Consider the following 16,903-nt stretch of genomic DNA (forward strand, 5'->3'; position numbering starts at 1 on the left):
CATTTTATTCAATCACAATTTTTTCCTTGCCACAAGTGAAACCCTAGCTCCACTTCACCCCATAGCTTTCATTCACCAACACAAACACAAGAAGCACACATACAGCAAATGCACACAACATACACTATGCCCATAGTAGCAGCAGCAGCTGCCATAGGAAAAGAAAGGAAAGAAGAAACAAAAGGGGGAAGGGAGAAGGAGATCTGAGAGGGAGAGGGGTGCCGGTGGAAGGGGAAAGCTTTCTGCGCCGCCACCATCCCATCACAGTCGCCAAGCAGCCCATTGCCGGAGCAGAGATGCGCGGGGGAAGAAGGCGGCGTGAGGAGCGTCGCGCCACCTCTGCTGTCCACGCCGTCTTCATCATCACCAGGGGAAGCCAGCGCCGCCAGTGTCACCGTCGCCAAGCCTCCTCGCCGTCGCCACTGAAGCCGCCCTCGCCGATCTGTCTGCCGCCGTTGGAGGCGCGAATAGAGGACACGCGTCTGACCCATCGCCGCCGGTCCGTCCAGTCTGACCCATGTCGCCGTCGTCGCCCTCGCTGTGAAGCCCATCTCCGTCGTTGCTGTGTCTACGCCATCGCCGACATTGGAGCCGGAGAGTGAGCCCGCGAAGAGTGAGCGAGAGATTGATGCGCATGAGAGGAAGCAAAGTCGACGCTATCACCGTCGCGTGTGGAGTCGCCACCGTGCACAGCTGCCATCGCCGCTGCTAGAGGTAGGTGGTCGTGCCTCTGTGCTGGAGAATACCGCTGCCATCGTCGGGGAACACTGCTGGTAAGGGTTTTAATTGTGGTTTCTATTCTTTTGGATTCCAAGAAGATTTTTGATGCTGCATGGTTATTATAGTTAATCCACCAGAGCTTCTGGCCGTTACCGGAGTTACTGCCGGGTCAGTTTGGGATTGCGGCTCATCTGTTTTGCTGTTATTATAAGTATATTTTATTTCGAGCTCTCGGTGTTAGTATTCCGTTATCAACTATTAATATCTCAGGGTTGAGTTTTGAAAATTGTATGATTAAAATGAAAGCTGCTGCGATGTCGTCTCGCTTCGTTTCTCATGGTGAGACTAATTGATTTCGTTCCTTGTTACCGCGATGCTCTATTAACAATTATGTTCTAATTTCATTTAATGTCCATTTCGCATTAATCCCAATTTAAACCAGATAAGTCGTCGTTGCTGTGAACCTTGATTGTCGCTGTTGATATTGCCTGGGAATTACTGAGGTTGCTGCCGCGAGTTAAGAATAGAAGGAGGACTCTTAACGCGTTAACTTTTAAAGGGTTCGACTTTGAGGTAAGGGTTTTTTCTAAAAAGCTATTTTATATTTTGGAATTATTATAAATGGATACTAATGTGAGAATTATATACTTTTAGTGATTGTATAAGTCTTATGTAGTGCCTGGCTATTTTGGATTAATATGATTATATGTTTGATTGGATTATTGTTTGGTTTCGATAAATGGACTGTTACTGAATTGTTTCCATAAAGTTTTGAAAATGGGTTTGGTCAGTTGATAATGAGTTGATTTTGAATCAGTTTTCCTAGAGAGATAAAAATGATATGAATGGTTGGATTTTGCTTGCTTTTAAACTGATTTTGGTTTTGAACCCATGAAAAGGGTTGCAGAAAGGTTTGGTTGGGGCCCGAAAAGAGTGGCAAAATCCAAGATAACTAAGTGAAATTAATTCTTTGTAATCACCATGTTGTGGTCAATGATCCAAGATAGGATACCTTGACTCTTGATCCTTGCCAAGACCCATTTTAGTTGTTAGTCTTACTTTCTTGTCATTTATATTTTCTTGTTCACAAACTCAAAACCCCAAAAAGATACAATCATAACTAATATGGTCATCATCAATACAGGTTATAACTCGGCCTCGTAACCGCCATCAACATGAGCTATAACTCATTATCACCCGTTACAACTCGGATTTTATGAGCCACAGCTCGGTAACGTCAATACTCTATCATAACTGACGTATAAATGGCTTACTAATCAATGACATTATTAACCGTTCCAAAACCGACGATTACAAAGATGCAACGGACAAAGAAAACCCGTTATATAAAGAAAGGTAAAGTATATCTCGATTTCAGGTTCGAATAAGACAAAATACTGACTTAAGCATTGGAGTGCCTTTGCAGGTACACTCCTCCTCCTCTTCATTGCTTATACTCCCATACTACTGCACAAGGAAAAAGCTCGGACCCAAGAGTTGGATGATTCAGCCTCCAAGGATATAGCTCGGCGGACACCAGGTAGTCGAAGCCGATCTATTCAGCAAGCAAGATCAATTAGCGCCCACCGTGGGGCCGAGGAAATCGATTCTTTCTTTTTGTCCCATTACCTTCTCTCACACTCATGGCTGACGTACCACCTCCTTCACTATCCGAACTTATGCGGATGGTGGCTGAGCTACAACAAGCTAATCAGCGAATGGCCGACGAAAACCAAATGATGGCTACTCAGATCGCTGAACTAACCCATGCTCGGATCGAGCATAACGACATTCACCACCAGCAACCAGAAGATAATGAGTACCATTCCCAGCCCTCTCATGTTTTGGAGACTATCCGAGCCGAGGAGGATCAACCCGAAGATAAAAAGGAAGAGTCCGACGAACTTGTAGGATCCTTCATAGAAGAAGTGATGAACTTCGAATTGCTGAAGAGATTCACCCTACCACTAACCCTCACCCTTATGATGGGCTCGGAGACCCGAAGAAATTTCTCAAAAATTTCCGATCAACAATGATCGTCAATGGTGCATCGGATACTGTTTTATGCCGTTGTTTTCCAAATTATTTAGACGGTCCTGCACTTGATTGGTTGTGTGCTTTGTCTGTAGATTCTATCTCGCGATTTCAGCAGCTGGCGAAGCTATTTGAAGAACACTTTGCCGGGTCTGCGATTTATTTGCACGACTCCGATTATCTGAATACGATCAAACAGGGACAAAATGAAAGCCTGAAGGACTACATGACCCGCTTCACCAAAGTCGCCATCAGCATACCAGACCTCCACCCCGAGGTTCACCTACACGCAATCAAAAGCGGACTTCGCCCTGGAAAATTCCAGGAGATCATCGCAGTGGCCAAGCCGAGGACCCTTGCAGAGTTTTGCGAGAAAGCAAAAGGCCAAATTGATATCGAAGAACTCAGACAAGCTCGGAAATCTGAAAAGACAAACTACCGAGATGATGATAAAGCTCTAAGCACTAAGAAAAATTTTAAACTAACCCCTTGTTTTGATTCCTATACGTAGTTCAACACTAAGCGGGAGGACATAATTAGAGAAATCTTAAATTCAAAGCCCATCAAGCCACCAAGAAAGGCCGGTACTTATCAAGATACAAAGAACGTGGACAAGTCTAAATATTGTGCTTTCCACCAGAAACACGGTCACAACACTGACGACTGTGTGGTGGCCAAAGACCTATTAGAATGCCTAGCTAGGCAGGGACACCTTGACAAATACATTGGGGGTCACATCCAAAAGCGCAGCACATCTTCCACAACAAACGATCTGTCCGAACAGCCAAACCGAGGAAAGGACAAGGCACATTCAAGCCAATACGAAAAACCTCGAGGTATAATTAATTGTATTTCAGGAGGATACGCAAGTGGAGGATCCTCAAATTCGGCTCGAAAAAGATCATTCCGAGCATTATGCTCGGTGAACAGCCCACAACAAGAAGTTGAAATGACAAATACACAACCACAAGTGACTTTTACACACGCTGACTTCGACTCCAGCATACAGAATTTAGATGATCCCGTGGTCATCACTCTTCAACTTGGAGATTTGTTGGTAAGGAAAGTGCTCTTAGATCCCGGGAGTAGCACCGATGTTTTGTTCTATTCCACATTCCAAAAAATGAAGCTCAGCGACAACATGCTACAGTCAACAGGAGGAGACTTAGTTGGATTCTCAGGAGAGCGAGTCCCAATACTGGGTTCAGTGTGGTTGCAAACCACACTAGGTGAGCATCCTCTTTCAAAAACATATGATATTCAATATTTAGTAGTCGATTGTTTTAGTCCATATGATCTTATACTTGGCCGACCTTTTTTAAACAAGTTCGGCGCAATTGTTTCTACAGTTCATCTGTGTGTTAAGTTTCCTCTGCAAAACGATCAAGTTGTAACAATCCAAGGAGATCACAAAGAAGCATGCCAATGTTACAACATCAGCATGAAACTCCAAAATCATCCCAGGAAACAAGTTAACAACATCGGCCTTCCCAACGAAAGCAGCGCACTTGCCGACCTTGATCCAAGGGCCGTCTTTCTCGAACGCCCCACACCATCCGACGACCTGCAAAAAGTATATTTTAATAATGATCCCAACAAATTTACTTATGTAGGTACATCGATCGACACATCAGAACTAAAGGCCATCACTAACTTCTTACAAAATCAAGCCGACCTTTTCGCATGGACACCTTCAGACATGCCCGGCATTGACCCACAAATAATCAGTCACAACCTAGCAATAAGCTCAACTGCCCGACCAGTACAGTAGAAGAAAAAAAACTCGGTGAAGAGAAGAAAAGAGCATCACTAGAAGAGACTCAAAAGCTCATCAACGCAGAATTTATCAAAGAAATACGATTCACTACCTAGCTAGCAAATGTGGTAATGGTAAGAAAATAAAATGGTAAGTAGCGCATGTGCGTCGACTTCACTGACTTAAACAAGGGATGCCCAAAGGATTCTTATCCTTTACCATCCATAGATTCGTTGGTAGATAACGCCTCAGGTTATGCTACCTTAAGTTTTATGGATGCATATTCGGGGTATAATCAAATCCTCATGCACCCCTCCGATCAAAGTAAAACGGCATTTATTACTGATTTCGATAACTATTGTTATAAAGTTATGCCATTCGGATTAAAGAATGCAGGTGCAACTTATCAACGTTTTATGGACAAGGTCTTCGCCAAACAGATAGGCAGAAACATCGAAGTCTATGTCAATGATATGGTCGCCAAGACACAGATCGGGAAAACCATCTCGATGACTTAGCAGAAATATTTGGCCAAATACACCACTACAACATGCGCCTCAATCCCGTAAAATGTGCATTCACCGTTCAAGGGGGTAAGTTTTTAGGATTTCTACTAACACGCAGGGGAATCGAGGAGAACCCAGACAAATGCCGAGCAGTTCTGGATATGGCCAGTGATGAGCGGATAATTTGTATACTTTTTGGCATTGTTTTTAGTATGTTTTTGTTATGATTTAGTTAGTTTTTATTATATTTTTATTAGTTTTTAATTAAAATTCACTTTTCTGGACTTTACTATGAGTTTGTGTGTTTTTCTGTGATTTCAGGTATTTTCTGGCTGAAATTGAGGGACCTGAGCAAAAATCTGATCCAGAGACTGAAAAGGACTGCAGATGCTGTTGGATTCTGACCTCCCTGCACTCGAAGTGGATTTTCTGGAGCTACAGAAGCCCAATTGGCGCGCTCTCAACGGCGTTGGAAAGTAGACATCCTGGGCTTACCAGCAATATATAATAGTCCATACTTTGCCCAAGATTTGATGGCCCAAACCGGCGTTCAAAGTCACCTCAAGAAATTCCAGCGTTAAACGCCGGAACTGGCACCTAATTGGGAGTTAACGCCCAAACTGGCACTAAAGCTGGCGTTTAACTCCAAGGAGAGTCTCTACACGAAATTTCTTCATTGCTCAGCCCAAGCACACACCAAGTGGGCCCGGAAGTGGATTTTTATGTCATTTACTCATCTATGTACTAGTTTTCTATAAGTAGGACCTTTTACTATTGTATAGAAATACAGAGGGAGAGCTTTTGATCATGTTTTTATGATTGAACCCTCTTTGGGAGGCTGGCCATTCGGCCATGCCTAGACCTTGTTCTTATGTATTTTCAACGGTGGAGTTTCTACACACCATAGATTAAGGTGTGGAGCTCTGCTGTACCTCGAGTATTAATGCAATTACTATTGTTCTTCCATTCAATTCCGCTTGTTCTTTTACCAAGATATCACTTGTTCTTCAACATGATGAAGGTGATGATTGACGCCCATCACTATTCTCACCCATGAACAAGGTGACTGACAACCATTCTTGTTCTACAAGCATCTGAGGCTTAGTGAATATCTCTTGGATTCCTGATTGCACGATGCATGGTTGATCGCCTGACAACCGAGTGCTCGCCTGACAAACGAGCCAACCATTCCGTGAGATCAGAGTCTTCGTGGTATAGGCAAGAACTGATGGCAGCATTCAAGAGAATCCGGAAGGTCTAACCTTGTCTGTGGTATTCTGAGTAGGATTCAATGACTGAATGACTGTGACGTGCTTCAAACTCCTAGCAGGCTAGGGCGTTAGTGACAGACGCAAAAGTATCAATGGATATTATTCCGGCCTGACCGAAAACCGACAGCTGAATTCCGCTATGCCGTGACAGGACATATGCAATCGCTTTCACTGAGAGGATGGGAGGTAGCTGCTGACAACAGTGAAACCCTACACGAGCTTGCCATGGAAAGGAGTAAGAAGGATTGGATGAAGGCAGTAGGAAAGCAGAGAGACGGAAGGGAAGGCATCTTCATACACTTGTCTGAAGCTCTTACACCAATGATATACATAAGTATCACTATCTTTATCTTCTATATTATTTTCGTTCATCATCATATACATTTGAGTTTGCCTAACTAAGATTTACAAGATGACCATAGCTTGCTTCAATGCTAACAATCTCCGTGGGATCGACCCTTACTCACGTAAGGTATTACTTGGACGACCCAGTGCACTTGCTGGTTAGTTGTGCGAAGTTGTGTAATGCCATGGTATTGAGCCACCCAGTTTCTAGAGCCATTACCGGGGATTATGAGAGTTGTGAAAAGTATTGTTCACAATTTCGCGCACCAAGTTTTTGGCGCCGTTGCCGGGGATTGTTCAAGTTTTGAGCAAGCTTTTGGTAACAATGCCTGGGATTGTTCTAGTTTGGACAACTGACGGTTCATCTTGTTGCTTAGATTAGGTATTTATTTTTTTCGAAATTCTTGAAGATGAATTCTAGAGTTTCATGATGATTTGTTGAAATCTGGCTGGCTGAGAAGCCATGTCTAATCTGATTGGACCGAGGTTTCAACTTATCACCACAAGAGCTTGTTGATTCTCATCAATTTTGCTCTTGGAGCAGTGATCTGCTAAGGCTTGGCTGACCTTTGGTCATGTCTAGAGTTTTGGACCGAAGCTTTCTTTGAAAAGCTTGGCTGGCTGTGAAGCCATGTCTAATTCCTGGACCGGAGTCTTAGACTAGCATTGCACTGATTCCTGGAATTCTCATTAAGAATTTTGATATCTTTTTCCACTTAATTTTCGAAAAAAACACAAAAAAATTACAAAATCATAAAAACCAAAAAAAAAATATTTGCTGTTTCTTGCTTAAGTCTAGAGTCTCATCTTAAGTTTGGTGTCAAATGCATGTTTTTGTTATATTTTTCGAATCCATGCATATATTTCTTGTTTTGATCTTTAAATTCTATTGACTTGAGTGTTCATGTGTCTCATATAGTGTCAGTAGTACACAAACTGCTAAGTTTGGTGTCTTGCATGCATTGTTATTTGATTCTTGTTGCATTTTGATTATTAAAAATCCAAAAATATTCTTAATTTGTGTCTTTTCAAGTCATTGATACAAAGAATTGAAGATTCAGAACATACTGCAGAGGAATTATACAGAAAAAGCTGAGCATTCAAAAATGCCCAGTGAAGAAGGCAGACTGGCGTTTAAACGCCAGCCAGGGTACCTGGTTGGGCGTTTAACCCCCAAAAAGGTAGCATTTTGGGCGTTAAACGCCAGAATGTATACCATTCTGGGCGTTTAACGCCAGGATGGTGCTAGGGGGAAGATTTTGTTTTCAAAATCAATTTTTTTTCAAGTTTTCAAAGTTTTTCAAAACCAAATCTTTTTCAAATCATATCTTTTCAATCAAATGTTTTCAAAATCAATTTCTTTCCTTTTTAAAAGATACTTACTAACAATTAATGATTTGATTGAACATTTTTTGCCTTTTCTATTAAGAAAGGTTTTATGTTTGAATCATATCTTTTCTTGTTAGGCAAGTCATTAATTTTTAAAATCATATCTTTTCAAATTGTTTTCAAATCATATCTTTTAAAATTGTTTTCAAATCATATCTTCTCAATCACATCTTTTTAAAACCATAACTTTTCAATCAAATCTTTTTAACCACATCTTTTTCAAATTAGTTTCAATCAATTCTTTTTGACTTCTAATTTTAAAAATCTTTTTCAAAAAATCACTGGATTCCTTTTCCAACTTCAATTTTCGAAAATTATCAACATCTTTTTGATTGAATTTTCGAAAATTCTCTTCCCTCCTTCCCACATCCTTCTATTTATGGAGTACCACTCCTTCTAAATGCACAATTCGAACTCTAACTAATAAAGTTCGAATTCTTCTTCTCCTTCTTCTTACTATTTCTCTTTTCCTCTGACACTTCAAGGAATCTCTGTACTTTGACATAGAGGATTCCATATTTTCTTGTTCTCTTCTCTTTCATATGAGCAGGAGCAGAGACAAAGGCATTCTTGTTGAAGCTGACCCTGAACCTGAGAGGACCCTGAAGAGAAAGCTAAGAGAGGCCAAAGCACAACTATCTTTAGAGGACCCGACCGAATTCTTCAAGGAAGAAGAACACATGGCAGCCGAAAACAACAACAATGCCAACAATGCAAGGAAGGTGCTGGGTGACTTCACTGCACCTACTCCTGATTTTTATGGGAGAAGCATCTCTATCCCTGCCATTGGAGCAAACAACTTTGAGCTTAAGCCTCAATTAGTTTCTCTAATGCAACAGAATTGCAAGTTCCATGGACTTCCAATGGAAGATCCTCATCAGTTCTTAGCTGAATTCTTGCAAATCTGTGACACAGTCAAGACTAATGGGGTTAACCCTGAGGTCTACAGACTGATGCTATTCCCTTTTGCTGTAAGAGACAGAGCTAGAATATGGTTGGACTCTCAACCTAAAGAAAGCCTGGACTCTTGGGAAAAGCTAGTCAATGCCTTCTTGGCAAAGTTCTTTCCACCTCAAAGATGGAGTAAGCTTAGAGTGGAAGTCCAAACCTTCAGACAGAAGGATGGAGAATCCCTCTATGAAGCTTGGGAAAGATACAAACAATTAATCAGAAGATGTCCCTCAGACATGCTTTCTGAATGGAGCATCATAGGTATTTTCTATGATGGTCTCTCTGAACTATCCAAGATGTCTCTGGATAGCTCTGCTGGAGGATCTCTTCATCTGAAGAAGACGCCTGCAGAAGCTCAAGAATTGATTGAAATGGTTGCAAATAACCAATTCATGTATACTTCTGAAAGAAATCCTGTGAACAATGGGACTAGTCAAAAGAAAGGAGTTCTTGAGATTGACACTCTGAATGCCATATTGGCTCAGAACAAGATATTGACTCAACAAGTCAATTTGATTTCTCAAAGTCTGTCTGGAATGCATAATGCACCAAGCAGTACTAAGGAGGCTTCATCTAAGGAAGAAGCTTATGATCCTGAGAACCCTTCAATGGAAGAGGTGAATTACCTAGGAGAACCCTATGGAAACACCTACAATTCTTCATGGAGAAATCACCCCAATTTCTCATGGAAGAATCAAGAGAGACCTCAACAAGGTTTCAATAATAATGGTGGAAGAAACCGGCTTAGCAATGGCAAGCCTTTTCCATCATCTTCTCAGCAACAGACAGAGAGTTCTAAGCAGAATACTTCTGACTTAGCAACAATGGTCTCTGATCTAATAAAGACCACTCAAAGTTTCATGAATGAAACAAGGTCCTCCATCAGAAATTTGGAAGGACAAGTGGGACAGCTGAGCAAGAAAGTTACTGAACTCCCTCCTAGTACTCTCCCAAGTAATACAGAAGAAAATCCAAAAGGAGAGTGCAAAGTCATAGACATGGCCGAATATGGAGAGGAAAGAGAGGAGGAGGACGCCACTGAGGAAGACCTCAGTGGGCGTGTACCACTCTCCTCTAAGTTCCAATGGGAATCTGAGGCTCAAAATGAGACCATAGAGATTCCATTGGACTTACTTCTGCCATTCATGAGCTCTGATGAGTATTCTTCCTCTGAAGAGGATGAGTATGTCACTGAAGAGCAAGTTGCTAAATACCTTGGAGCAATCATGAAACTGAATGACAAGTTATTTGGAAATGAGACTTGGGAGGATGAACCTCCCTTGCTCACCAAAGAACTGGATGACTTGTCTAGGCAGAAACTGCCTCAAAAGAGGCAGGATCCTGGGAAGTTTTCTATACCTTGTACCATAGGCACCATGACCTTCAAGAAGGCCTTGTGTGACTTAGGGTCAAGTGTAAACCTCATGCCCCTCTCTGTAATGGAGAAATTAGGGATCTATGAGGTGCAAGCTGCAAGAATCTCATTAGAGATGGCAGACAATTCAAGAAAACAAGCTCATGGACTTGTAGAGAATGTTTTGGTGAAGATTGAAGACCATTACATCCCTACTGACTTCATAGTCCTAGAGACTGGGAAGTGCATGGATGAATCCATCATCCTTGGCAGACCCTTCCTAGCCACAGCAAGGGCTGTGATTGATGTTGATAGAGGTGAAATGATCATTCAAGTGAATGAAGAATCCTTGGTGTTTAAGGCCCAAGGACATCCCTCTATCATCATGGAGAGGAAGCATGAAGAGCTTCTCTCAAATCAGAGCCAAGCAGAGCCCCCACAGTCAAACTCTAAGTTTGGTGTTGGGAGGCCACAACCAAACTCTAAGTTTGGTGTTGAACCCCCACATTCAAACTCTAAGTTTGGTGTTGGGAGGTTCCAACACGGTTCTGAGTATCTCTGAGGCTCCATGAGAGTCCTCTGTCAAGCTAATGACATTAAAGAAGCGCTTGTTGGGAGACAACCCAATGTTTTATAGTTAACTATTTTCTTTTGTTATTTTATCTTTTTTTTGTAGGTTGATGATCATAAGAAGTCACAAAAACAATGAAAAAAGCAAAAACAGAATGAAAAACAGGAAGAAAAATAGCACACCCTGGAGGAAGAAGCTGCTGGCGTTTAAACGCCAGTAAGCCTAGCAGTTGGGCGTTTAACGCCCAGTCTGGCACCATTCTGGGCGTTTAACGCCAGAAAGGGGCACCAGACTGGCGTTAAACGCCAGTAAAGGGCAACAACCTGGCGTTAAACGCCAGGAATGGGCACCAGCCCGGCGTTTAACGCCAGAAATGGCTCAAAACGTGGATTTTGATGCCACTTGGTGCAGGGATGACTTTTCCTTGACACCACAGGATCTGTGGACCCCACAGGACCCCACCATCACTCTCTCTCTTCTTCCCCCACTCACCAATCACCTCAATACCTCTTCCCCAAAAACCCTTCACCTATCAAATCCCATCTTTCTCTTCACCACTCACATCCACCCTTCATAAATCCCCACCAACCTCACCCTTCAAATTCAAACCTCTTTCCCTCCCAAACCCACCCTCAAATGGCCGAACTACCCTATCCCTCTCTCCTATATATACCCTTCTTCAACCCTTCATTTTCACACAACCTAAACACCCTTTCTTACCCTTCTTGGCCAAACACATCACCTTCCCCCTCTTCCTCATTTCTTCTTCTTCTACTCTCTTCTTTCTTCTTTTGCTCGAGGACGAGCAAACATTTTAAGTTTGGTGTGGTAAAAGCGTCGCTTTTTCATAACCATTATGGCATCCAAGGCCGGAGAAACCTCTAAAAAGAGGAAAGGGAAGGCAAAAGCTTCCACCTCCGAGTCATGGGAGATGGATAGATTCCTCTCAAGGGTGCATCAAGTCCACTTCTATGAAGTTGTGGCCTTGAAGAAGGTGATCCCCGAGGTCCCCTTTTCACTCAAAAAGGGTGAATATCCGGAGATCCGCCATGAGATCCGAAGAAGAGGTTGGGAAGTACTCACCAACCCCATTCAACAAGTCGGAATCTTGATGGCTCAAGAGTTCTATGCCAATGCATGGATCACAAAGAACCATGACCAAAGTGTGAACCCGAATCCAAAGAATTATCTCACTATGGTTCGGGGGAAATACTTGGATTTTAGTCCGGAGAGTGTGAGGGTGGCGTTCAACTTGCCTATGATGCAAGGAGATGAGCATCCTTACACTAGAAGGGTCAACTTTGATCAAAGGTTGGACCAAGTCCTCACAACTATATGTGAAGAGGGCGCACAATGGAGGCAAGATTCAAGAGGAAAGCCGATTCAATTGAGAAGGCATGACCTCAAGCCCGTGGCTAGAGGATGGTTAGAGTTCATACAACGCTCAATCATTCCCACTAGCAACCGGTCCGAAGTTACCATAGACCGGGCCATCATGATTCATAGCATCATGATTGGAGAAGAAGTAAAAGTTCATGAGGTTATAGCTCAAGAACTCTACAAGGTGGCGGACAAGACCTCCACCTTAGCAAGATTAGCCTTTCCTCATCTCATTTGTCACCTCTGTTATTCAGTTGGAGTTGACATAGAAGGAGATACCCCCATTGATGAGGACAAGCCCATCACCAAGAAAAGGATGGAGTACACAAGAGACCCCTCTCATCATGAGATCCCTGAGATGCCTCAAGGGATGCACTTTCCTCCACAAAATTATTGGGAGCAATTAAACACCTCCCTAGGAGAATTGAGTTCCAACATGGGACAACTAAGGGTGGAGCATCAAGAACACTCCATTCTCCTCCATGAAATTAGAGAAGACCAAAGAATCATGAGGGAGGAGCAACAAAAACAAGGAAGAGACATTGAGGAGCTCAAGCACTCCATAGGATCTTCAAGAGCAAGAAAGAGCCGCCATCACTAAGGTGGACCCGTTCCTTGATTTCCTTGTTCTTTATTCTTCTGTTTTTCGATTTTTATGCTTTATGTTTGTCCATGTTTGTGTCTTGTGATCATTAGTGTCTTAGTGTCTATGCCTTAAAGTTATGAATGTCCTATGAATCCATCACCTTTCTTGAATAAAAATGTGCTTAATTGAAAAGGAAAGAATAGCATGAATTCTAAATTTTATAATAGTTTAATTATTTTGATATGGTGGCAACACTTTTGTTCTTTGAATGTATGCTTGAACAGTGCATATGTCTTTTGAATTTGTGGTTCATGAATGTTGGCTCTTGAAAGAATGATGAAAAAGGAGACATGTTACTGAGGATCTGAAAAATCATAAAAATGATTCTTGAAGCAAGAAAAAGCAGTGAATACAAAAAAAAAGAGAAAGAAAGCAAACGAAAAAAAAAACCGAAAAAAAAAAAGAGAAAGAATAAGAGTTGTGATCCAAGGCAAATAAGAGTGTGCTTAAGAACCCTGGACACCTCTAATTGGGGACTTTAGCAAAGCTGAGTCACAATCTGAAAAGGTTCACCCAATTATGTGTCTGTGGCATGTATGTATTCGGTGGTAATACTGGAAGACAGAGTGCTTTGGGCCACAGCCAAGACTCAATAAGTAGCTGTGTTCAAGAATCATCATACTTAACTAGGAGAATCAATAACACTATCTGGATTCTAAGTTCCTAAAGAAGCCAATCATTCTGAATTACAAGGGATAGAGTGAGATGCCAAAACTATTCAGAGGCAAAAAGATAAAAGCCCCGCTCATCTAATTAATACTGATCTTCATAGATGTTTTTGGAGTTCATTGCATATTCTCTTCTTTTTATCTTATTTGATTTTCAGTTGCTTGGGGACAAGCAACAATTTAAGTTTGGTGTTGTGATGAGCGGATAATTTGTATACTTTTTGGCATTGTTTTTAGTATGTTTTTGTTATGATTTAGTTAGTTTTTATTATATTTTTATTAGTTTTTAATTAAAATTCACTTTTCTGGACTTTACTATGAGTTTGTGTGTTTTTCTGTGATTTCAGGTATTTTCTGGCTGAAATTGAGGGACCTGAGCAAAAATCTGATCCAGAGACTGAAAAGGACTGCAGATGCTGTTGGATTCTGACCTCCCTGCACTCGAAGTGGATTTTCTGGAGCTACAGAAGCCCAATTGGCGCGCTCTCAACGGCGTTGGAAAGTAGACATCCTGGGCTTTCCAGCAATATATAATAGTCTATACTTTGCCCAAGATTTGATGGCCCAAACCGGCGTTCAAAGTCACCTCAAGAAATTCCAGCGTTAAACGCCGGAACTGGCACCTAATTGGGAGTTAAACGCCCAAACTGGCACTAAAGCTGGCGTTTAACTCCAAGGAGAGTCTCTACACGAAATTTCTTCATTGCTCAGCCCAAGCACACACCAAGTGGGCCCGGAAGTAGATTTTTATGTCATTTACTCATCTATGTACTAGTTTTCTATAAGTAGGACCTTTTACTATTGTATAGAAATACAGAGGGAGAGCTTTTGATCATGTTTTTATGATTGAACCCTCTTTGGGAGGCTGGCCATTCGGCCATGCCTAGACCTTGTTCTTATGTATTTTCAACGGTGGAGTTTCTACACACCATAGATTAAGGTGTGGAGCTCTGCTGTACCTCGAGTATTAATGCAATTACTATTGTTCTTCCATTCAATTCCGCTTGTTCTTTTACCAAGATATCACTTGTTCTTCAACATGATGAAGGTGATGATTGACGCCCATCACTATTCTCACCCATGAACAAGGTGACTGACAACCATTCTTGTTCTACAAGCATCTGAGGCTTAGTGAATATCTCTTGGATTCCTGATTGCACGATGCATGGTTGATCGCCTGACAACCGAGTGCTCGCCTGACAAACGAGCCAACCATTCCGTGAGATCAGAGTCTTCGTGGTATAGGCAAGAACTGATGGCAGCATTCAAGAGAATCCGGAAGGTCTAACCTTGTCTGTGGTATTCTGAGTAGGATTCAATGACTGAATGACTGTGACGTGCTTCAAACTCCTAGCAGGCTAGGGCGTTAGTGACAGACGCAAAAGTATCAATGGATATTATTCCGGCCTGACCGAGAACCGACAGCTGAATTCCGCTATGCCGTGACAGGACATATGCAATCGCTTTCACTGAGAGGATGGGAGGTAGCTGCTGACAACAGTGAAACCCTACACGAGCTTGCCATGGAAAGGAGTAAGAAGGATTGGATGAAGGCAGTAGGAAAGCAGAGAGACGGAAGGGAAGGCATCTTCATACACTTGTCTGAAGCTCTTACACCAATGATATACATAAGTATCACTATCTTTATCTTCTATATTATTTTCGTTCATCATCATATACATTTGAGTTTGCCTGACTAAGATTTACAAGATGACCATAGCTTGCTTCAATGCTAACAATCTCCGTGGGATCGACCCTTACTCACGTAAGGTATTACTTGGACGACCCAGTGCACTTGCTGGTTAGTTGTGCGAAGTTGTGTAATGCCATGGTATTGAGCCACCCAGTTTCTGGAGCCATTACCGGGGATTATGAGAGTTGTGAAAAGTATTGTTCACAATTTCGCGCACCAGCCAGCCCGACGACAATAAAGGAAGTTCAGCGTCTTACAGGAAGACTTGCTGCCCTCTCAAGATTTGTCCCATGCCTAGCTTAAACATCTATTCTTTTTTTCCAAACAATAAAAAAGAAAAACAAATTTCAATGGAACGACAACTGTGAGAGAGCTTTTACAAAACTAAAAATAACCCTCTCACAACCGCCAATTCTACAAAAACCCCTCCAAGGGGAAAACTTGTTTTTATATTTATCAGTTACTGATTGGGCGATAAGCTCGGCTCTTGTTACAGAAAGAAAGAAAATTCAGCATCTGATATATTTTGTAAGTAAAACTCTTCAGCACGCCGAGCTCAACTATCCGAGGATAGAAAAGCACACATTAGCTCTGATATTCTCGGCTCGACGACTCCGACCTTATTTCCAGAGTCATGTCATCTACGTCAGAACAGACCATCCATTAAGACAGGTATTACACAAACCAGAAATTGCAGGCAGACTTATAAAATGGGCAGTGGAGTTGTCTGAGTTCGACATCAGGTACCAATCCAGAGGCCCAATTAAGTCCCAATTCCTGGCCAATTTCATAGCCGAACTTACAATACCATCAGAAGAAGATCACACAAAGTAATGGACTTTGCATGTGGACGGCTCCTCCAATAATGGGGGCTGTGGAGCTGGAGTTCGTCTGGAGGCCGACGATGGCTTCATTCTGGAACATTCTTTACACTTAGCTTTCAAAGCCAGCAACAATCAATCCAAATATGAAGCATTACTCACCGGACTACGACTTTGTCTGGATCTCCAAATATCAGCAATAAAGGTATACTGCGACTCTCTACTAATAGTACAACAGGTAAACGACCTTTTTCAGGTAAAGGATCCTCTTCTATCTAAATATCTAATATTAGTGAAAAAATTAACTGCAAAATTCTCCAAATTTGAACCATGGGAACAAAAGCAAAGGGCTGACATTTTATCTAAGCTCGGCAGCACACAATCCGAGTTATCCACACTGCATCAATTCACCATAACATCTCCAAGTGTTACTCTAACAAATGTGTTAAGTGTTACACAGGAAAATGATTGGAGGAATGACTTCATACAATATTTACAAACAGGTCATATACCAACAGAGGTCGAAAATACAAAAAAATTCCGAAAGCAAGCATCTTACTTCACATTACTCAATGGAGCTTTATACAGACAAGGATACACTCGCCCATTGCTAAAGTGCCTCAACAAGCCCAAAGCCGACCTAGCACTATCTGAGGCACATGAAGGAATCTGCGGAACACACACTGGTGCTCGGAGCTTAACAACAAAGGTCCTCCGTGCTGGATTCTTCTGGCCGACCTTACAACACGATAGCCAACAAAAAATCCGGACCTGTAACAACTGCCAGAAACATGCACC

The 16,903-nt window shown here is 42.1% G+C and overlaps 1 protein-coding gene and 1 non-coding gene across 2 annotated transcripts; one reads left to right on the top strand and one right to left on the bottom strand.

Moving 5' to 3' along the window:
• The first annotated feature begins 2,752 nt into the window (after positions 1-2,752).
• Positions 2,753-4,525, top strand: LOC130965490 (uncharacterized). The gene is made up of 2 exons (XM_057890249.1): positions 2,753-3,208; positions 3,266-4,525. Exons 1-2 carry the CDS (start codon positions 2,753-2,755, stop codon positions 4,523-4,525), a joined length of 1,716 nt encoding a protein of 571 aa, XP_057746232.1.
• Positions 4,526-9,106: 4,581 nt separating this feature from the next.
• On the bottom strand, positions 9,107-9,214 carry LOC130971961 (small nucleolar RNA R71). The gene has a single exon (XR_009083168.1). It is a non-coding gene; the product is annotated as a small nucleolar RNA R71 (small nucleolar RNA).
• Between the last annotated feature and the right edge of the window lie 7,689 nt (positions 9,215-16,903).

The sequence above is a fragment of the Arachis stenosperma genome, chromosome 3 (genome assembly GCF_014773155.1).
Source record: "Arachis stenosperma cultivar V10309 chromosome 3, arast.V10309.gnm1.PFL2, whole genome shotgun sequence".
Classification (NCBI taxonomy): domain Eukaryota; kingdom Viridiplantae; phylum Streptophyta; class Magnoliopsida; order Fabales; family Fabaceae; genus Arachis; species Arachis stenosperma.

Coding starts and splice junctions, on each gene's coding strand:
- LOC130965490 (XM_057890249.1), top strand. CDS start 2,753: ATGATCGTCAATGGTGCATCGGATACTGTTTTATGCCGTTGTTTTCCA. Junction 3,209..3,265: donor ACTACCGAGATGATGATAAA/GCTCTAAGCACT, acceptor TCCTATACGTAG/TTCAACACTAAGCGGGAGGA.